At 47.5% G+C, this 20,549-nt stretch overlaps 1 protein-coding gene across 1 annotated transcript in view; it reads left to right on the top strand.

Moving 5' to 3' along the window:
* Positions 1 to 20,549, top strand: part of TECTA (tectorin alpha) — a 65,995-nt gene that overhangs the window by 25,425 nt on the left and 20,021 nt on the right. Inside the window, exons 9-11 of the mRNA XM_049109864.1 lie at positions 3,080 to 3,681; positions 11,062 to 11,623; positions 19,349 to 19,548. Of these exons, the coding sequence (XP_048965821.1) occupies positions 3,080 to 3,681; positions 11,062 to 11,623; positions 19,349 to 19,548 (1,364 nt within the window). The remainder of the gene's footprint in view (positions 1 to 3,079; positions 3,682 to 11,061; positions 11,624 to 19,348; positions 19,549 to 20,549) is intronic.

Genomic DNA, 20,549 nt, shown 5'->3' with positions numbered 1-20,549 from the left:
ACCACATCTTTATCCATTCGGCTATGGATGGACACATAGCAACCTAAGTGTCAATCATAGATCTTATCAATATGGACATCCAAATTCCTATTTTTTCAATTATTTATATTTCATGTTACATTTGTTCATGATTTTGGTCTTAAAATTTTCCCAGACTTGGCCTGTGGGAGCCCTTCAGGCTGCCTTCTATGTCCTTTTGGTGTGCCTTGGTCACCTTCTTACTTTCTGGGAAACAAGATTCTCTACATTCATTTCTGTAACCTTCCCTACCCCAGACTAGAATCAGCCATTGCTCCAAGAAGCTCTAATTCTGCTCAGGGGGGAATGTTCCTAGAAACCAAGATCTGGGTGAGGCTTATCCATTGCTATGGAAGTATTCTTGCTTTGCTACTAAGCCCTTTTAACAGAAACATCTTAGAGCTAAGAATTAACTCTCTCTCTCTCTCTCTCTCTCTCTCTCACACACACACACACACACACACACACACACACACACACATTGCATACACATATACAGGCTTCTCTTTTTAATCTCTGGTTTCTGAGCTTTAGGATCCCAAGGAGCATGTGGATGGTTTGGTGGCTGTCATCTCAGAGAAGGTAGTGACATTCTTGGTGACCCTTAACCACACCAAGGAGGAATTAATAGCAGATGTTGTCAATTATAAAGCTGGAATTCTGAGAGCATTCATATGTCACCTACAGGAAGAAAAGCTCCACGGTTTCTCCCGACCACCACATCTAGTGGGACCTTGCAATATGTTCCCAAACCTTTTAAATCTGCCTCCATGGCCTCTCTGGTCTTTTCTGCAGCTTATCTGCTATGATCTCTGTCCCTGCTCCTGCTATCAGTTTTCTCGTTGGAGTTCATTCACAGTACAGGGTTACTGAGTCTGCCCCCTGCCAAATCCATTTTGTTGCCTGGCCATGTTTGCTGTCCTCTCAGACTATGAACTCTACCCAGTGGGAAGTGTTTCTGGATTGCTTTTGTACTACACAGAGCACAATTTGGTGGCATTGTGGGTACAAAATGTGGTGAAATGGGGGTAAATCCCTCTTTTCCTGGTGTGATGGCTGCTGGGAATAGCTTCTCACCACTCCTCCTTTGCAGAGCTGGAGGAAATTCTTTTAAGTGCCTTTTTAAGAGAGAGGCATGTGGACAAAAGCAGTCATGGAGAACATGCTTTCCTCAGGTGGAGGGTCAGGGCTCAAGTTTGAGGCATCCCCCAGCATGTCTCAGCCAAACCTTATGCACATGGGGTCTGACCAGAGGGACCAGAGCGTACATATCTGATCAAGGAAGACTTGAGTACTAAGGGGTTAATCTGGTCAGGGTCTTGCAGACCGAGGATGGGGCTGAGTAACAGCTGCAAATCAGAAACACAATCTTCTTTGAGCCTAGTGAGAGACAACCACTGCTTCTGTGTTCAGAGATTTTTTTTTTTTTAACCAGCCCTCCTGTTGGCAGAGCCAAGCTGCTCAATTAAATAATTTCACAGAGGCATTTCAGGGGCCAGGGGAAGTTTTATTACTTCACGTCTGTATGTTCCAGACTTTCAGACAAATTCAGACAACACAATAAGTCATAAAGTGAGAGCCATTTAAATAAGTCATGTTATTTGCTATCACCATAAACCTGCAGTCAATGTTATAACATTCATAATTTAGAGACAAATGTGAAAATCCCTCTATACGGACATTTTTAATCAGTGCTGAACTAGCCTTCAACTCCAAAGCCGTATGGTATTGTAGTCAACGGGAGTGGAGATAGTCCTTTAGCCCAGAGGAAAAAGGATTGGCTTTCAGTACGTAGTGCAGAACTGTTGAGTTGGTACTTGTGGGCAGAGCTATTATTGCCATGCAATTTATTTCTCTGTAGTGTCCTCTCTGTCCTTGGATTGTAAAACACTATTAAGGAGTGATGGTATGCATAAAAGCTAAAGAAAGTTTTAAAGAATAGGTACCTATCATCCCTGGGGAGAGTGGGGATCTTTGCAGATCTTTAGAGTACACAGACTTGTAGGTAGATTTCTTCTGGCTCCTGGTTTCATCCATGCCCTGCCCAGGTCAAATTTTGGCCGACTAAAATATCAAAGAGAAATGGGAAGATGACCCGGAGCTCCAGAGTGAGCAGCACATACTGTTATCGTATGATGTGCTGTACTTTGTGACTCAGAGACGTGATCTACCAAGGAAGACTTCCGGGCAGAAGTGCAATATGAAATGAGTCCAGACAGATGTGTGGGATTTGGCTTTGGGAGGTCCTTCCAGGTGGGGGAAAGAATGTGAGCAAAGAAGGTGGGGGTGACCATGGGTGAGGAGGTAGAAAAGATCTGAGGGCACCAGGAACAGAGAAATGAAAGGCAAAGAGAAAGCCAATCTGTAGAGTAAAAACGCCTTCATAAAAGTATATCCTAATAGAAGGAAGTGATAATAGGGGAGAGGTTTTCTATTTACTGAGACTCTACCGTAGACTTAATATGTCAGGTCATCAATCCTCAGAGTGACTGTGCTAGGTTAGTATCATCTTTATTTAAGAAAAGAAGAAACTGAGCTCAGTGATGGTATCCACAAGTGATGGTATCCATAGAGATGGCCCCAAAGCACTGATTCTTTCCAGGACACTCCTCTCCAGTGTTGAGTCAGGGGACTTCACATTGAGAGTTCCGGATTCAAATCTCTCTGGTACTTATGGGCTGGATTTCATTTCTCAATTTCAGTTTCTCATCTGTAAGACAGAGATGATATTAAGACTTTGTTTACCTCCCAGTGGTTGAGCAAAGTTACACCAAACTGTCTACAACGATGCCCAGCACTTAGCAAGCGGGTGCTCACGCAGGCTCATAGTCTTGGAATCTTCTACCTGGAGAGCAAAGTACACCAGGAACACATGAGCCCATGAGGGGGTCACTGAGCCTCTGGTCACCCCCAAATGAGGATGACAGTAGTGCTGAGCACAACATACACTCAGCAGCATGCACACATACCCACCACATGCTTCCAGAGAGTGCACGCAGGCACACTCTGTCTCTGACCTCTGTCCCTTTCTCAAGTTTGTCTTCTCCTTGGCCACCCCCAGCTCTGGAATGCCCGGAGAACAGCCATTTCGAGGAGTGTGTGACATGCATGGAGACCTGTGAGACGCTGGCCCTGGGCCCCATCTGTGTGGACACCTGCTCGGAGGGGTGTCAGTGCGACGAGGGCTATGCCCTGCTAGGCAGCCAGTGTGTGCCCCAGAGTGAGTGCGGCTGCAACTTTGAGGGGCACCAGCTCGCCACCAATGAGACCTTCTGGGTGGATTTGGATTGTCAGATCTTCTGCTATTGCAACGGCACAGATAACAGCGTCCACTGTGAGAGCATCCCGTGCAAAGGGGATGAGTACTGCATGGAGGAAGGAGGCCTGTACTACTGCCAGCCCCGCACCGACGCTTCCTGCATCGTCTCAGGCTATGGCCACTATCTGACCTTTGATGGCTTCGCCTTTGACTTCCAGACCAGCTGCCCACTCATCCTGTGCACCACAGGAAGCAGGCCAAGCTCAGATGCTTTCCCCAAGTTCATTGTCACAGCCAAGAACGAGGACCGGGACCCGTCGTTGGCCCTGTGGGTCAAGCAGGTGGATGTGACTGTGTTTGGCTACAGCATTGTGATTCACAGGGCCTACAAGCACACTGTGCTGGTGAGTAGTCCAGGCCAGACACCAGGAAAGGCGTTGTGGGAATGTGAGGATGGGGGTCCTGGGTCGGTTGGCCAGGATGCAGCTGAAGAGGGTTGGTCTAGAATCCAAGGAATAAGCCTAGGAGGTTGGAGCAGAGAGGGGCCCTGGAGAGTTGCTGTTGCTTTATCTTATAGATAAGGACACTGAGCCTCAGAGAGAAAAATGTTCTACCCAAGGCACCAAATTAGGAACAGAACTGGTATCTTTCCTAACGTAGCAGAGTATGTTGGGGAGAGCACAGACCTAGATGCGAATCCCAGCTGGGCTATTGCAATGTGTCCCCTTAGCAGGGTAGTCCTAGGAGGGCCTCAATCCCAGGACTCCAAGATCACTCCATCTGTAGACGAGAACACACGTCTAGCACGGCTTAGATGCCTATAAGTGGTACTACTGCTCAGTCCATCTCCTGCCCTTTGTGGAGACCAAGATGACATTTTCCTGCTCTGGCCTTCTTCTTACCTCTTCCTGGCTCCTCCATTGGCCCCCATGGGATCTGGGAAGTTAGGAGTCTTGCACGCATCTGGAGCCCTCAGTAGCTCTCCTACAATCTCCTACTTGGGCCTCAGATCCCCTCTTCCTACCCTCTTCTCCCTTGATGAAGGGACGGCAGGTAGGGGTTGAGGAGCTCCGTGAGCGCATCATGGGGCCTAAGGACGTCAGCCTCCACCACACACTCGGCCACTCCTCCTCCCAGATCTTGCTCTGAGCGGAACTGGGAACACTGACAAACCAGCTCCGCTTTAGCATTTCTGGAAGAGCTGATACAGGGCGTGGGCCTCTTGCCACTCTCCTCACTATCTGTGGTGTAATTCATCTCTAAGGGGACTCCTTTTTATTTTGTATACATTCTCTGAAAAATGCTGAGCTGTTACTGGGGAGTTCCCTGAGCAACTCTCCAGATCTCTTTCCACCTCAGAAATGCCTTACCCTCCTTCTCTGACAAAGAGAGGCTTCGGAGCTTCCTAACTGCCTTCCCTTTCACGTTTATCCAAGCATCTGCCTTCTTGGCATCTAAGGTAGGGGTCTCGCTGTACCCATTCTTCTTCCCTTCCTTGGATATTATACCCAAGCCCTGACTGCTTTCCTCTGTGCTTCCCAGAACAGTTGGTGCCTCTACCCATGACCGCATTAATCATATTGTAATTCTAGGGGGATGCTTATGTCTAACTCGCTCATACTAGTTGTGGGCTTCTTGAGGGCAGGAGCTCTACCTAATTCATCTTTGTGGTAAATGAATATACAGCACCCTGCGTGTCACGACATTCAACACATTTGTCAAGTGAATGAATGAGATGACATAATAGCCCCTTTCTCCTATGGTTCCTAGGACTTTCATTTTGCTGCTGGCCACTTCTTCATCAATCTGTGAGATTAAATTGCCACGGAGGCAAGATAGGAATAGACCAGATGCCTTGCTTTTAGCCACATGAGGCTTTCAACAGATGTCTGGATAGCTGAGGCTGTCCATTGCAATAACGGTCCTCGACTTCATTTTGTCATCGTATGTGTTAAAACAAATACATCAGTCATGTTGTCCGTGTGGCTTGCATCGTATTGTCTTTTTCTCATCCTCTGATATATTTCTACCCTTAGATTTATACATTTTCATGCAGTTCCTTGCTTCCTTGGCATTCAACACCCTTCCACCATTCTACCTTATAGGGTTTTCTTTTCTTCTTTTAAAAATAAAATTTGCTCAAAGGTCCCGTCCCATGCAGTGTGTTATGAAATTGCGTTTTCTGCCTCATGTTACACACTCTTCAGCATTTAAGCATATGGACCTCTGAGACTTGCATGCTGTTTCCTGACCGAGTTATTTTCCCACCACTGGAGCCTCATGAACACTTACTCTCTTTTGTGGTGGCCGATTCCTCACTCTCCCTGAGTGGTGTCTCCTTCTCTTGGTTCCTGCTGTCGGGCCAAGGCCCTAAGGGGTCAGGTCACCTTCCAGGCACGTGTCCTGCCCTGGTCTCATGGGATGCATTCATGGTAAAGGCAAGAGCCATGGGAACCACACAGTTGGCTTCTTCCCCCATTAAGTGATGGAGATGGGAAGGAGTATCCATTCCCTGGGGCTGCCGTCACAATGTATCACAGACTAGGTGTTTTCAAGCAACAGAAAGTTATGCTCTTATAGTTCTGGAGGCTAAGAATCCAAAATCAGCTCCTAGCTTCTGGCGGTCGTAGGCGATCCTTGGCCTGTGGCAGCATAACTGCGGTCCCCGCCTCGTCTGCATGTGGCCTTCTTCCCTCTGTGCCTTCTGTTTCCTGTGCTAAGTTGCTCTCCCCCTTTAAAGACGCCAGTCTTTGAAAGAGAACCCACTGTGATCCAGTACGAGCTCAGCTTAACGTGATTGTACCTGCAAAGGCCCTATTTCCAAATAAGGTGACCTTTGCAGGTACAGGGAGAGAGGGAGTTAAGACTTCAGCCTATTTTTTAAGCAGAGGACATAGCTCAACCTACAACAGGGGAGTAATTAGTGAGTAATGGGCATCAAGGAGGAATTGATTAAAGGGATGGAGGGGGGAATCATAGCTAGGGCATGTCTTTCTTTCCTTTTTTTTTTTATGATTTTATTTATTTATTTGAGAGAGAGAGCATGAGCAAGGGGCAGGGGCAGATGGAGAGGGACAAGCAGACTGCCCGCTGAGCAGGGAGTCCTATGAGGGGCTCAATCCCAGGACTCCAAGATCATGACCTGAGCCAAAGTCAGACAACTGGGCCACCCAAGGAGCCCATAGGGTCCTTCTCTCTAAGTCACCCAGATGTCCTAAGTGCCCAAGCTGTAAACAGAGTGTGTAGCAAATCTTTGACATGAAGATCGAGTTCAGGATGCTTGAAGGTTCTTTTCTTTGGGGGCTTGGGGGATAGATTTAGCATTTACTTTGAATTATTAATATGCATTACAGGATCTGCTTGTTCAATGATTTGCATTTGTTTTTCCCGTGATGTTATTATTAGTCACCATCTCTCCCTGAGACAAGAATAATGACCATCACAATGACAGTGTGCAATGAAGTGTTGGGTGAAACACAGCATGGACCCCCAGGGTCACTGCTGGCCCTGCCAGAAGTAGAAGTGCCATTGAAGTGCTTCCTTGGGACACAGGGTCCCTCATAATTCTGACCTTTCCTTGCATTAAGCAGTCCTGAAGGATATAGGGAAATCCACTAAGGCAAGGGATGCTAGAAATGAGCATGCTCTCTATATCCCAGGTAGGGTTACAGGGTGAGCAGTGGTAGGTGAGCCACTCCTGAGGGCACCGCAGCAACCCACGTCTCAGCCACCCACAGCCAGAGCTCCACAGAGATGGAGCTCCCTGACATGGCCCCCGGGCTTCAGCACAGCCAGGTGCTTCTTATTCCAGGACGAGGGGAAGGCCGGAGGACCCTCACATCCAGTGTGTTTATTCACTTACTGGCAATCCTGTGGCCACCAGAGAAGAGTGATGTTTTGAGCATTACCCTGGCTCAGTTTAGTTTGATGGGCTTATATGAATGCTTATTCCATGCCAAATTCTAGGGGGAGAAAAATGAATCAAACATGACTTCTGTCTCAAGAAAACTCAGAGTCTAGTAGGAGAGACAGACGTGTTAGCAGGTTATGTTGATGTAATAAGTGGTCCAAAAATCTGCCATGTGGAGGGTCATGAGCGTACAGGTCGCCTAGGCCAGACCAGAGGGGCAGGGGGTGCTTCAAGGAAAGCTTTCTAGAAGAGATAACCCAGATCTGAGCCTTGACGGAGGTTGTCAGCCAGGCTGAGAATGAGATAAAAGCATTCTAGCAAAAGAAAACATCCATGAAGATCCAGAGGGGCAGCAAAGTGTGGAGGGTGAGGGGACCTCTCAGGACAGCTAAAGAGGCTACAGAAGCAGATCAGGGCCAATTGTGTGAAGGAAATCTCTCTGCTAAAGATCTGGTGTGTGGTCTTACCCTAATGCTTAAATGTTTGAAATATGTTTCCTGACGCTCATCCCCATGCCCTGTTCTCGTTCTCCTCTGCGTTTTCCTGCTCTGTCCATCAGGCTCTGCTTCTGTACCAACCTCTCCGTTTCTGTGCCTCCTTTCCCTCTAGGTCCGTCCTCTTTCCCTCCATTTGTCACTCACAGAGAGAGACAGGACAGTAAAGTTGGATGGTGGTGGCATTCATGGGGCTTCAGAGGCAGAGAAGCCATGCCTGCCCATCTGAGGTGGAGGGGATTCCTTTCTCAGGGTGCTCCTGCACAGTGAAGAATTTGCAAGCCTTTTGGCTTGAATCTGGTCATTTTGCTGGCCCTCAAAATATGGCCTCCTGCTTGGCATCCTGTAGCCGAGAATACAGAATGCAAGGAGACTCGGGAGGAAAAGCAGGCTGGCACACATGAACCTTTGGATGCACAGATTTTAGTTGCTAGTGTGGGTGTGCAAGGCAGGCGGGAATCCCCTCAGCCCGTGCTTCCCTCCCTGACCTTTCACATCTGTGTTCTGTGTCTACACAGGGCCCATAGGGACTCCTCTGGGCCTCCTGGTTGAGAAAGCTGTGCTCCCCAGGCACAATCTACCTCCTGCTCTGCTCTCCTGCACTCCTGAAATGTCACGCCATCCTCTTTACCTCCTCTCTTCCAGGCGTGGAGAATGAGGCATCCCCTCCCCTCCGCGGCGACTCTCTACCTGTCCATGTGTTTTGCCCTCTCAGGGATCTTGCCTGTCTTTCATCTCCTCTCCCTCCTCTATTAGGTCCCCATAAACATGTTTGTTCTAAAGCAAACCTTGCCCCCAATTCACCACTAGCTTCTACTCAATCCTTCTCCTCCAGGGAACTGGAGAGAACCACTTCTTCTTCCATATCTCCAATTTGCTGTTAAATTGTGTCATCTGACTTCTTGTCTCCTTGTTCTACTCCTGTTCTCTTATTAAAGTCACCAGTGACTTCTTTTCTGCAAAATGAATGGGTCTTTGTCAGACATGCTCTCACAGCCTCTGTCATGTGTGACATTGCAGGCAAGACCTTCCATGATCCAGGACCTCTCCACCTCCCCATCTTCATGTCCTACCATTCCCATGGCCACATTTTATGCTCTAACAGCACTAACTTGCCGTGGTTCTTCCTATTTATCAGGCTTTTTCTCTCCAGTTGACCTGTGCTTGGGCTGTGCCACTTTCTTGGAATTCTCTGTTCTTCCTCTCATTCCTTCTTGACTGGCCAACACTACTCATCTTTTAGGACCATGTGTGTGCACATCATCTTTTGCAGGCATGCCTGATTCTGTCCCCCCCACCCCCCCGCTGAGTCTGGTGCCTCTGCATCTATTTATCTTTATCATTGCTTTTATCAGATGATATTATTAGTATCGATTTATGTATTTATTTCTGCCACTGCCTGTGCTTTATTCCAACATTCAGCACAGTGCCTGGCACATAGTGGTACCAAATAAATGGATAAATGTTGCCTAAACAAATATTCACAGAAGAGGAGATAGTTGAGTTACAGTGGGAAGGGTGGTCATTGCCCCATAGAGAGGGAAGACAAGGGGAAGGGCATCATTGCTAGGGTAGGTCAGGTTCCCTAGCGGCAGAGTCTGAGATGGAGATTCTCAGGGAAGTGAGGGAAGTACCAGGGGAAGAGCGCTCAACAAGAACCTGGTTGAGCTAGAGACCAGCTTCAGCCCGGGCCACCAGGAGCTCTGGCACATGACCTGCACACAGAGTTGGTCCCCTGGTCCCCTGGGCTGGTTTGTCATTGATCAAGGGCTACCCTGAGGAGGTGGAAGGGGGTGATGGAGTGGGGTTGTGACCTTCTGGGCTTCCATTCGGGCAAGACCAGCTGTGAGTTATAGTTACCCCATAGTCACAGTGGCTGAGGATCTGAGGATGAGGGACCCAGGCAGGACCCAGAAAGCACCACCACACTTACAGCAAAGTAATGGCACAACTTGGTCCATTTGGGGAACTGCAAAGTGTTGGGTATTGCTGGGGTAGGGAAAGTAAGTGAGTTGGGTCTGAGAGACACAGGGGCAGCTCCTGGAGAGCCCCTTGTGATATGCTGAGTGTATTAAACATCTTACTCAAGCCTTGGAGAGGGTGTGAAGTATTGGATTATGGCTTTCAATTGCATTAAAAGCTGTTGGAGTGGCATAGTGAGTGAATGCGGGGCAATATAGAGCAGAGAGACCAGTTAGGAGAGTATTCAGTAGTCAAGGTGAAGGTGGTGGGGGTCTGAACCAAAGCAGTAGCAGTGGGGGTGGGAGAGTGTCAGTCAGGGGAGAGATTAAGGTCAGAACAGAAGGTGTTTCTGGTCAGGGAGCAATCTTAGAACACCCCCAGAGGCACAGCCACCTGTCTCTTGAGAAAAGAAGATCAGCTCTCCCAGCCCTCCCAGTAGTCTTATTTTCCATCATGCACCCACCCAGCCAAGGACTATAGGATTTGGCTCGTCTGAATCAAAATAGTGCAAGGGCAGTGCATTTCTGGAGTTGTTGTGTGTTAAGGGATTTCCTTGTATTATGAATTAAAAATATATGGGAGGAAACACGTGTCAAGGGCCCTCTCAGCATGAGGCATTGCACTGGGCATCCGGCCGGAAGTGAGGGGAAGATGGATATAAAGATCAATAAAGTGTGGTTCCTCCCCTCAAGTTGCTCTTGATCTTGTAGGTGAGACAGAAATGTAGACAACTAACCATAATATAAGGCAGATCGTGATGCCGGCGTCAACAGCGGTGTACACGTGCTTGATCCCGGCCAAAGGTGAAGAAGAACACAAGCATAAATAACATTCTGGTTGCCCAGATGAGGGAGCGATTAATTCTCACCACAGGCTCAAACAGTCTTGCTTTATAGAAGAGGCGACATCTGAGCAGGGTCTGGGGGGAGAGAGGGAGGTTGGCAGGTGAAGAATGGCATCCCAGGTCGAAGGACCAGCAAAGTCAAGTCATTCTTCAGGAGAAATAAAAAAAAAAAAATCCCAAAGGAATGAATCAACTGGGGCTTACTGAAAACAAATCCGCAAGACAGCTGGAAATAGAAACACTGGAGTTCTAGATTTTGGTGTTTTCGTCTAAACTTTAATTGAATTCTTATTACCCTCTCATTACCTTGGAGAAAACAGTTTGAACTCCTGGGGGGAATAATGCGATGTAAACAGAAGGCACTGAAATAAATAGGTGTATTAGTGTACAAAGGATAGTCATTTAAGTCTGTTCAAATCCTAATAATAAGAGTTGACTGACGTGAACGACCTACACGCCGAGATTCCAGCCAGACCTGCCTCTGGGGCCGCCGCTCTAGAGACGGATTCGCAGGAGAGGCGGGTGTTCTCTGGGCCAACCTGATTTCTCTCCTGCCACCCTGTCTCCCCCGTAGGTCAACAACGAACGCTTGTATCTGCCCCTGAAGCTGGGCCAAGGGAAAATAAATATCTTTTCCTTCGGCTTCCACGTGGTGGTGGAGACAGAGTTTGGCCTGAAGGTGGTGTATGACTGGAAGACCTTCCTGTCCGTCACGGTCCCTCGGAGCATGCAGAATGGCACGTCCGGCCTGTGTGGCCGCTACAACAGCAACCCCGACGACGATCTGGAGATGCCCATGGGTCTGCTGGCTTCCAGCGTCAGCGAGTTTGGGCAGAGCTGGGTGAAGAGGGACACCTTCTGCCAGGTTGGCTGTGGGGACCGCTGCCCGTCCTGCACCAAGGTGGAAGGCTTCTCCAAAGTGCAGCAGCTGTGTGGCCTGATCCCCAACCAGAACGCGGGCTTCACCAAGTGTCACAGCAAAGTCAACCCCACCTTCTTCTACAAGAACTGCCTGTTTGACTCGTGCATCGATGGGGGCGCGGTGCAGACCGCCTGCAGCTGGCTGCAGAACTACGCCAGCACCTGCCAGACTCAGGGGATCGCAGTGACCGGCTGGAGGAATTACACGTCCTGCTGTGAGTCCCTCCCCCTCCCTCTCTCTCCTCCTACCTTGGTCGGTGGCTGTGGGCGGGCCAGCTTCCAGCTCCGTGGGAGTCCACTGAGCAGAGCCCTCTAAGGACATGCACCTGGAATGGAGTTTGACATCCGCAACAGGATATGTAACCTCTCAGAGCCTCCATTTCCTAATCCGTAAGATGGGGATAATGCTCACCTATTTCACGTGTTGCTCTAAAGATGAAATAAGATCACGTACATAAAGCACCAGAGCATCATCGTGTACAGCATTTGGACTCAGCTCAGGGCACAATACAATTTTAAGAAAGGGCTAAGGGACGAAGCGTTAGTTAGGTGGTTGGTTTGTTCTAGAACCTCACAGGCCCATCACCGTGCCGGTAATTTCCATGCTTTTTCTAAGTGTGCTATTCTGTTTGATTCATACATGTCATCAGTCTTAGTGCTAGAAACATAGTGGAACGTTAAAAGCGTTAGAAAAAGAATTAGAGCCCCTGGATTCTAGCCTTGCTCTGTCCTTAAGGGTCGGTGTGACCTTGGAGCAATTAACTTCCCCCTGATAATGCTGTGATAATGCTGCTGCCTACACCCTTCATGCCACAGAAACATCCAGAGGATCAAATTAGGTAATTGAAAGCATAACACACTGTATGCATGCCAAGTGGTGTTGTTGTTATATTAATGGCTTGCTCTGAGCCAAGCCTGGTGCTAAACACTTTATCAACATTATCTCGTTTATTCTCCTCAGGAACCCAATTAGTCAGGGAGAAACAAAGACTCTGAGGAGTTAAATAACTTGCCTAAGGTCCTACAATCTCAGTGGCAAAGTCAGGATTCGACCTTCTGACCCCAAAGCTCATACTGTCAACCCATATACAATGTATTGGTGTGCTCTGTACTAGAATAATCTGCCTGCATTGAGCATATCCTAATAGGAAAGGACTGAGCGGAGAAACCACCAGTGGTCTTTGGCCAGCCTGCCTTGGTCCATTTTCCCATCTTGATCTCATTAGCTATAGCAAATTTCTCCTAGGCCTAACTGTATGAAAAGGCTACAGATGGATGCTGAGTGCACAGAACCCTAAATACGTGATCCAGTGGGGGGGTCCCAGAGAATAAGCTCCCTTTCCATCCTGAAAAAGAGGGGATTTTGATGAAAACCCAGAACCGCTATTGTAGTTTAAGGCTCCCATGGCTGGTTTACATTCTACATAATTGGAATTGTGTAGATTGTGGGGGAAGGATGGGCCGAAGTAGGGAGAGGGAGGGATGGACGCCAGGACCTTGTTAGCCAGGCTCGGTCCCTGAGTGGGAGGTGGGGGGGATGATGCCAGCAGGAGTGACTGTCCAGACTAATGGGCCTTTGGTGACTTCAGTGAAATAAATATGCCTATAAACAAGTCAGGGTCTGGAGACGTCCCCAGAGCACCTCTGGATTCACTGGGGGTCAGCGTGGTGACCAGAGAGCAGGAGAACTTGCCTTCACCTAAATCAGAAAGCCACGCTTTGGCCCCCAGGACCTGGGGGTACAGGCAGGGAAAGTCTGTTGGGAAAGAGACCACCTGCTTCCTCCTGAGACTTACTGTAGGGCATTCTCTCTGTTCCTGTAGTCGGGCCACGGTGGCTGAACCACTCCCTGGGGGGCTGCGATGCGGGTCAGGCAGAGTGGACGCCAAAAACCACTGCTTCTAGCTGCAGTGCATGGGGAACTCATGGGCAAGAGCTGTTTTTAGAGGGGGCTAATGTCAGGAAGCCTCACTTTAAGTTACAGGTCTCAATTTTTGTCACTTGTGGAAAGGAAAAGGAATTGTGTTGGGAAGCCTCTTCCCTACCTGGGAGGAAGAAAATGTCCCTACCCCTATCATGCTTGGACCTGCAGGGCTAAAAATAATGCAGGATGGGAAAACAGTTTCGAAAAGACTCTTCAGGATATAAAGACCATTTTTTCTTGTTCTTCTGCTTTTCCACCAACAACCCTTCCCTCTCCCCTCCTCAGACTTCTGCACAGACACGGGTTGCCTCCGTTATGTATAGTAATGGGGAGCTCTAGCCAAGGCACTCAGAGTAGAGTCTGTCCTGCCTCGCCATTGGCCTTGGGCCCCATCCCGGCCTAGACCAGCTGCCCGCCAGCAGGGCTGAGGCTGGGCTGCCTGAGCTCCAGTTAGACTTGCCCCCACCTCGGCCTGTCAGGACGGGGGCAAAGATCCGAAAGAGAGCTCCTGAGGAGAGATGCTGGTAGTGACTGAAAAAAAAAAAAAAAGAAAAGAAAAGAAATGCTAAAATAAGAGAAAAAATTATACTTTAAAGAAGGTATGTGGGTGGGGATGGGGGGGCGGGCACAGTTGGAGCCGCTGAGTTTTCCATTTTGAATTTCAGAAGCAGAGAAAAGCTGCAGGAGACTGAGTCCTAACTCAGTCATTCCTCATTCCGTCTGAGACACTGGTGAACGCGGAAAGCTGTGTTCTTTGGCAGGGTGGGACGTGAACCTCTGAGAAGTGAGGGCAGGGTTCACATCCCCTTTCCCCCAAGAATTAGTCCAATCCAACACTCACATGTCGACATACAAGAAATGGCATTTTCAGGAACAAGAGGGGTAATCCAGAACAGCCTGTTACACTTACCCCTTATTGGTGACAAGGCAAAGTTCTGTTGTTTTTCAATGGCATTGGCTGTTCCTATCAATGGGATAATTGGTCATTATTATTGAGTAAGAAATTGATAATTATTACCAATTATTAACTAAGAAATTGATAATTTCTTACTCAATTACCTATTTGTAAATGCATTGGAAAACTTCTTCACCCGAGTCGACCGAACAGGTTTAGAGGGGGTGAGGGAGGTCAGTCTTCTTCATTACTAACCCCTCCTTCGATTCATTCAGGTAAGTGTCATTCCTTCAGCCTCCTAATGGGGGACTTAAATTAGTAGATGGTGAGAGGACAGTAAGCCGTAGGAGAGGAAAAGCACAAACGCCTAACAGTGACTTGGCTCTGACTTCGTGCCAGGCACTATTCTAAGTGCGATACAAATCCCCACTCATATTCTCCTACCAGCCACCCTGTGAAGCAGGTGCTATGAATAGTCCCATTTTCTAGAGGAGGAAAGTGAAGCTCAGAGAAATGTAGGAACTTTGCCAAGGAAAGTGGCTACAGGCAGGGCTCTTTCCACTGGGCAGCGCCGCCTCTCTGACCCTGAGTGGGCCAGGAGCTCTGGGGACTGGGGACTCCCACTCCGATGCTGCAGGGGGTGTGCAGGACTCTCTGTACAGGACCAAGTCGGGGGGGGGTTGTCTTCCAACTTTAGTGGGCCACCGTGAGAATGAAGTGGGCTGGTGTCTCGTAGTCTGTCCCGCCCCACGGTTGACACCTGGTGAGTGCTCAGTCAGAGCTGGGTATCATTTTCATTTTCCCTTCTATTCAGAGTCCTGGATCCAATGTCTGGTAATTAGGGCTTCTCTTACAGATTTCTCTGCAGATCCAATAAATTCTTGTTGAATAAATTCTTCCCCTACGACAACTGTTCCCACTATTAATAGCAGAAGCTGTCATTGAGGTATCAGGCAGCGGACTAGGAACTTTGCAAAACACACCTCATTTTACCTTAACAACTACTTGGTGAGGGAGACATCACCTGCATTTTACAGAAGAGGAAATAGGCTTAGAGACAGTAGGTAACCTGCCCAGGTGGCACCGCTAATTAGTGGCAGAGCCAAGGCTCAAACCAGTCCATTGTCCATTGCATTGTTCTACATCACTTTTCAGGGGGATCCATGTATCCACGTCCCCCTCAAGACACAAAGGCTAAATAAATCAGTGTACGGGACCACAGTGGAAATCCAGGGGTAGAACCATCATCCCCCCACGACTCTCTCGGTACTTCATTTGGGTGGAGAAACTCAGTATTAGGAATTTTAAAGCTTGTTCTCAAGAATCAAATGTTTATTAACCCTACCTGCCCTGTTCTCAGGACTGTTAGGGTGTCACAGAAGAATTGGAAGTATAAAATAGTTTATAGTCTAGTGGGAACTTGGAACAACAATGGGCATCTCTAAATAGGTAGTGTATCTTCTCGGATATTAAAATGTATTGTCGAGCTTCTGTAACAAAACCAAGTTAACACTGGCACATAAACAGAAAGATCAACCAGTGGGAAGATGAGAAAATCCAGAAATAGGCCTAAACACTAAAGAGAAATTAGTATTCCGCAAAGCTGGTGTTTCAAATTACTGGGCGGGGGGGGGGTGGGGGGGAACGTGTTCTTCAATAAATAGCAAAGGGACAAAGGACAAAATAGAAAGGGGGAAATTACTAAATCCCTCTTCACTCCTCACCCAAAAATAAAATCCAGACAGAACCAAGATCAAACGTAAAAATGTAAGTTATAAAAGTACTAGGAGAAGACAAAAGCAGTTTTGTTTTTGTTTTTGGTAATCTTGAAGTAGACAGGGCCTTTCTAAGCAAAACGCCCGAAGCCATAAGAAAAACCTGATAAATTCGACAACTTTAAAAATTTAAATTCCTACATGGCAAAAGCATAATCGAACACAGATCCCCCTCCCCCGCAAAAAAATAAAAGAAGCAGCAATTTAAAAGCCAAACGCTAAATATTTTGTAACACATGACAGACACAAGGCTATTTTTAATTGTTAAAAAGCTTTTACAGTGTAATAAAAAAAAATTCAACAACACAAAATGTGCAGAGGACACAGGCAGCTCACAGAAGAAGACATATATATCAATGGATCATAAACGAGTGAAAAGATGATCAGTCCCACAAAGAACTCAAACTAAGGATATAGTAATTTTTTCAATTTTTTCTATTGTGGTAAAATATACAGAACATAAAATTTACTGTCTTAACGATTTTTAGGCATACAGTTCAGTGGCATGAAGTACTCACATTGTTGTGCAGCTACCACCACCATCCCTCTCCGGAACTCTTTTTATCTCGCAAAACTGAAACTCTATACCCATTAAACACTAACTCCCCATTCCCCACCCACCCCGGCAGCCGACTGTTCTGTTTTTGTCGCTATGAACTTGAAGACTTTGGATATTTCCTATAAGTAGAATCACACAGCATCTGTCTTTTTGTGGGTGGCTTATTTCACTTAGCATAATATCCTCCAGGTTCATTCATGCTGTGGTATATTGCAGGATTTCCTTCCTCTTGAAGGCTGACTAATATTCCATTGTGTATGTAGACCACATTGGCTTGCCAATTCATCCGTCCAGGGATGCTTGGATTGCTTTCGTGTTTTAGCTATTGTGAAAACTGCTGCTATGAACAGAGACATATAAATGTCTCTTTGAGAAGCTTCTTTCCATTTTTTTGAGCATATATCTAGAAGTGGAATTGTTGGATCACATGATAATTCTATTTTTAATTTTTTGAGGACCTACCATCTTGTTTCCTACAGCAGCTGCGCCATTTTTGATTCCAAAGTGCATGAGGGTTCCAATTTCTCCACATTTTTGCCAACTCTGGGTTTTCTGGGTTTTTTAAATAGTAGCCATCCTACAGAGTATGAGCTGGTATTTCATTCTAGTTTTGATATTTATTTCCCTGATGATTAGTGATGTTGAGCACATTTCCATGTGCTTACCAGCCATTCATATATCATCGTCTTTGGCGAAATGTCTATTCAAGTTCTTTGGCCATTTTTTAATGAGTTTTTGTTGTTGTTGTGTTGAGTTTTACGACTTCTCTATATATTCTGGGTAAAAATCCCATTCTTAAACAGGATGGAGATACATATATATCATATTTGCATATGACATTTAATCTTTCATATTTCCAAGGACCAGAAGGTTGCTAAATAGTCAGTGAGGTGCTAAACAGTCACTGAGGATGTGGGAAAATAAACCTCCTTATGTAGCCCTGGAAGGAGGATGAACTGGCACAGCCTCTTTAAAGGGCAATTCAGTTGCATCTCTCAAAAATTTAAATGTACATACCCTTTGACCCAGTAATTCTGCTTCCAGAACTTTATTGTGCAGATTCATTTACTCATGAGGTCAAAGATATATGTCTACGGATTTTCACTGCAGCATCATCATAAACACAGGAGATACACACACCATGTAGCAGTTCAAAAACAGTAATTCAAGGGTAATGGAAGGAATACAGTCATGAAAAAGCAATGAGCAGGAAAATAAGCATATTATGCTCTCATGCATGTGAAAAACTGGGGATGGCATATACACATGCATGTGCCCAGTTGCACACACATGCACACACACATGCACACATGCACACACACACACCTGGATACTTATATATGCATAGAAGATTTCTGGAAGATTCGACTCTAATCTGTTACCAGAGGTGATTTTCTGTTGCACTTTTACTTGCATGGCTTGCTTGCATTGTCTCCCACATGCGGGTATTACTTTTTAAGTTAAATGCCAAAAAAATATAGATCGTGGTATTGGTTACATGAACCTATACATGTAAAATCCATAGAACTGTGCACCCAAAAAGTCCATCTTTGCTATTAGATAATATAAAAAAATAGAATGTGCCCCAAATGTATCCTGTATATACATAGAGAGGCTCCAAGGGGATCCCTGGGTGGCTCAGTGGTTTAGCGCCTGCCTTTGGCCCAGGGCGTGATCCTGGAGTCCCGGGATCGAGTCCCACGTCAGGCTCCCTGCATGGAGCCTGCTTCTCCCTCTGCCTGTGTCTCTGCCTCTCTTTCTCTCTGTGTCTCTCATGAATAAATAAGTAAAATCTTTAAAAAGAAAAAAGAGAGAAGTTCCAACATAATAGTACTCATGCTTTTCATGTAAGCTGATTAAAATAATAGCCTCTATTGAACTTTCAAGCAGACCTGTCTTTAATGATTGGGTGACCCTGAACATGTATGTGCTAAGCACTGTTCTAGGCACACCGACTCACAGAAGTCCTCCCCTCACACCATGAAGTAGGTGCTGTGAGTGTCTGCATCTTACAGAGACCGAGCTGGGGCCCAGAGAGGCTAAGTGACTGGCTCCAGGCTCCTGCACCTGGCTCCGGAGTCATGCTCTTCACCAGAACCCTAATTGCCTTCTATGAGATCATTCCCACGCATTTGAAAACATTAGAAAATAGTACACACACACACACACACGCACACACACGGCACACACTTGCCTCCTCAGAAATCCGGGAGCTCAGGGGCCTACTGTTTATGCATTCCTGGTTCAGAAAAGATTCTGTGGAAGTTCTCGGGAGAAGGCGAGTTGCCATTGGTGTAAGGCAGTGGGAGGAGTGAGCTTTGCCAATAAGAGGGGGCTCCCCCTAGGGCTAGAAGAGTGAGGAATTTGGGTAGGCCTAGAGGGTGAGGAGGGTATTAATAAGGGAGATCAATACGAGCGAGGGTCTAAAAGCAGGCATGAGTGTGGGTCGCCCCTGAAGGTCATGAGGGGTGCCCGGCTGAAGTCGAGATGCATGTCGGGAGGTGGGGTGAAGGTAGCAGGTTAGCATGGACCTCAAAACACAAGGCTGAGCAGAGGACAGAGATTCTGTGAGGGAACTCCAGTAGCTTCATCAGCTCTGTGGTCCGTCATTTAAGAAGTAATGAGTCAGATGGAGGCTTTCCAGAAGCAGAGGGAGTCGTAGTGAGAAGAGGTGGCACAGCTCACTCCCCGCCAGGCCTCTGTCTGTCTCTGTCTCCCCGAGTTGAGGAGGGAACCGTGTCTAGTCCCCGTGAGCGCCCGAGGCCTGACCTGTGTCTTGTGTTCCAGCCGTCACCTGCCCTCCCAACAGCCACTACGAGAGCTGCGTGAGTGTCTGCCAACCGCGCTGCGCCGCCATCCGCCTCAAGAGCGAGTGCAACCACTACTGCGTGGAGGGCTGCCAGTGCGATGCTGGCTACGTCCTCAACGGCAAGAGCTGCATCCTGCCCCACAGCTGTGGCTGCTACGCCGACGGCAAATACTACGAGGTAGGCAGCCCAGCCTCGCCCGGCCCTCCCGCCGGCTGCCAGCTTCTCCTCAACTCCGAGAGCTTGGTCACAGTTGACCGCTCTTCCCTCTTCCCTATGAAAAGATGGTGCTGGTCTGCAGGGAGCTGAGGCGGGGCAGAGAGGTTAAGGAGAGGTTGGGTGAGGCCCTTGCTCCCTGAGAATCCGACGAGGAAACGAGTTGGGGCCTCACTGCCCTCCTCACTGTCCTTGGCTCTGGCAAGGCCTCCTGCACTTGAGCTCCACTAGCATGTGTCTCTCTCTCCGCCATGCCTCCCTCTAGGCCCTTCTGATTTCCTCACCTGTAAATCTTAGTTTGAAAGCTTCTGATGTGGCTATAGCTGGGAAATATGGTGGCTGTGAATCTGACATTTGTAGCTGTCTTAGCTAAGGACATTTTTAACTAGAAAATATGGTGCTCGAGGCCAAGAGGAATGGCCTTCCTTCTTCGGGCGATTGAAGCTCCATGAAAGTGTGTGAAGGCCACCATCTCCTTGTGTGCCATTTGTCACTCGGGCACTGTCCCCAGAGCCCTCTACCCGACTACTTAATGCTGTGCCCCCCACTTTCCGCCCTCTGCTTCCCTCTCTATGGGCACTTCGGCATGGAGCTGATGAAGGTGCCCTTTGTAGATGTCACTCAGTAAGGCATTATGTAACAGCTCGCTGAATCATTTAGTTTTTGTACTTTGAAATCTTTCTTTATGGGCCTTAATACGAAGCTAGAAAAAGTCTTGCCTGGAGAAAGCATTTAGTCTGTGGTTCTGCCTCAAGCCCAGTCTCTGTTGAAATGACATGCACATCCTATATTGGCGAGTAGACAGGTAATAACTGCAAGTATCGAGTATCTGTTATCTGCAGATCCCTGTGCTGGACGTGCTGCTGGGGATGATAAAGCACGTCCCCTGCCTTGAGGATCTTAAAATAAGCCTATTCAGGAGAGAAAAACATGCACTTTAAAGAACAAGAGAACAATTACAAAAT

The sequence above is a fragment of the Canis lupus genome, chromosome 5 (genome assembly GCF_003254725.2).
Source record: "Canis lupus dingo isolate Sandy chromosome 5, ASM325472v2, whole genome shotgun sequence".
Lineage (NCBI taxonomy): Eukaryota > Metazoa > Chordata > Mammalia > Carnivora > Canidae > Canis > Canis lupus.
Note: the sequence above shows the minus strand (reverse complement) of the source record. Positions and strands in the feature narration are given on the sequence as shown.